The 1,425-nt window shown below is 48.5% G+C and overlaps 1 protein-coding gene across 1 annotated transcript in view; it reads right to left on the reverse strand.

Annotated features, from left to right (window-relative positions):
- Positions 1–396: 396 nt before the first annotated feature.
- Positions 397–1,425, reverse strand: part of LOC106812629 (nuclear pore glycoprotein p62-like) — a 12,762-nt gene continuing 11,733 nt past the window's right edge. The window contains exons 11-12 of the mRNA XM_014816546.1: positions 953–1,064; positions 397–501 (exon numbers count right to left, since the gene is read on the reverse strand). Of these exons, the coding sequence (XP_014672032.1) occupies positions 397–501; positions 953–1,064 (217 nt within the window). The remainder of the gene's footprint in view (positions 502–952; positions 1,065–1,425) is intronic.

A 1,425-nucleotide genomic window follows, 5' to 3' on the forward strand; every position in this document is an offset into this window, starting at 1 on the left:
CACACTCACACAACGCACACGATGTCACACACACGCACGCACGCACGCACGCACGCACGCACGCACGCACGCACGCACGCACGCACGCACGCACGCACGCACACACACACACACACACAGATGCACTGACCACCCCCTACGTCAACGTTTAACACCACAATGTCCTCCTATATCCATCAACCCTTCCTCCCACCCCCCACCCACTTACTCATCCCGGTTCGAGAAGGGCACTTCCCACATCTCTCAGCAAGTTAAAGTTAAAGTTAAATCCTTCCCACGCCTATGTGGCAGTGCCTATCTCCGTTTCAGTAACCCTGAGGCCCCGCAGCTGCTTTCCCAGTATATGCTACAGTAGGGGGCTAGTCCACTGGTAGCACTGCGAGTTAATTGCCACACTCAGCGAGTGTGCACGTGGAACCTAGAGCAGCACTTACCCGTGTTCTCATCCACCCACTGTAGCGAGTCCATGTGCGCGTTCAGAATCTTCGTCACCTGACTCATCTAGACGATAAACGACAAGCAAACATCGATAAACAACCTCAACAATAAACAATAAAGAAGCGATAACTCAAAACTTCCCGCCTCACGTGCCGCCCCTCGCGTTTTTTCCAACGCAATTATTTTTTTGCGAGATTTTAAACGCAAGGCGAAGCAGGGGAGCGGTTCGTGGATGCGACACCAGGTGGAGCAGCTATCGTGCTAAGCATCACCATCTTAGAACGCGCACGTTCACCCGAGCCGTATCCACTCCTCTGTTTCTCACGTGTGAGTGAGCAGGGACAAACCCAAAAAACCCCTCGCGTACGAATTATCTTCTAAGCAGAAATAACATGCAACGCGAAAAACGCGGAAGTTTGGCTGAAAATGCCGAAGCTAATGAATACGCGAATCGTGCCCTCGGTGCCCGTCACTGGAATATTTCCTAAAGGTGCCACCAGATGGCGTAACTTACGGGGCTGTCCGTGTCCTGGTTGTCGTTGCTCGAGTTCAGGTGGTCAATGATCTCCTTCAGATCGCTGACCATCCGCTTCAGCTGACCGTCCGTGTTCTCCGCCAGCTGGTAACTGCAAGAGAGAGAACGAGAGAGAGAGAGTGAGAGAGAGAGAGAGAGAGAGAGAGGGACTGTGTGCCTTCTACCATAACACGAGCGAGCCGTATTGAATAAGCCGCAGAATCACCATTATCGAGCAAAACATTTGGAGAAAAGTGAATCATTGAGATTAAAACAAAAAAATACTAAAAAAAGCGAATTGAAACAACAATTTAGTGAAGCACGTATCGTAATATTAAAAAGAGGATTTAAAGTGATTACGTCACGAATTTCTAGCACCATCAAGTAGTATATTTGTGGGTGTTATTTGTACAAAAATAAAATGTATGAAAATACATGTAGGTGTTTCTGTTTACTTTTCAGAAATGCTCCTA

This window comes from Priapulus caudatus, unplaced genomic scaffold (assembly GCF_000485595.1).
Source record: "Priapulus caudatus unplaced genomic scaffold, Priapulus_caudatus-5.0.1 Scaffold668, whole genome shotgun sequence".
Taxonomy (NCBI): domain Eukaryota; kingdom Metazoa; phylum Priapulida; class Priapulimorpha; order Priapulimorphida; family Priapulidae; genus Priapulus; species Priapulus caudatus.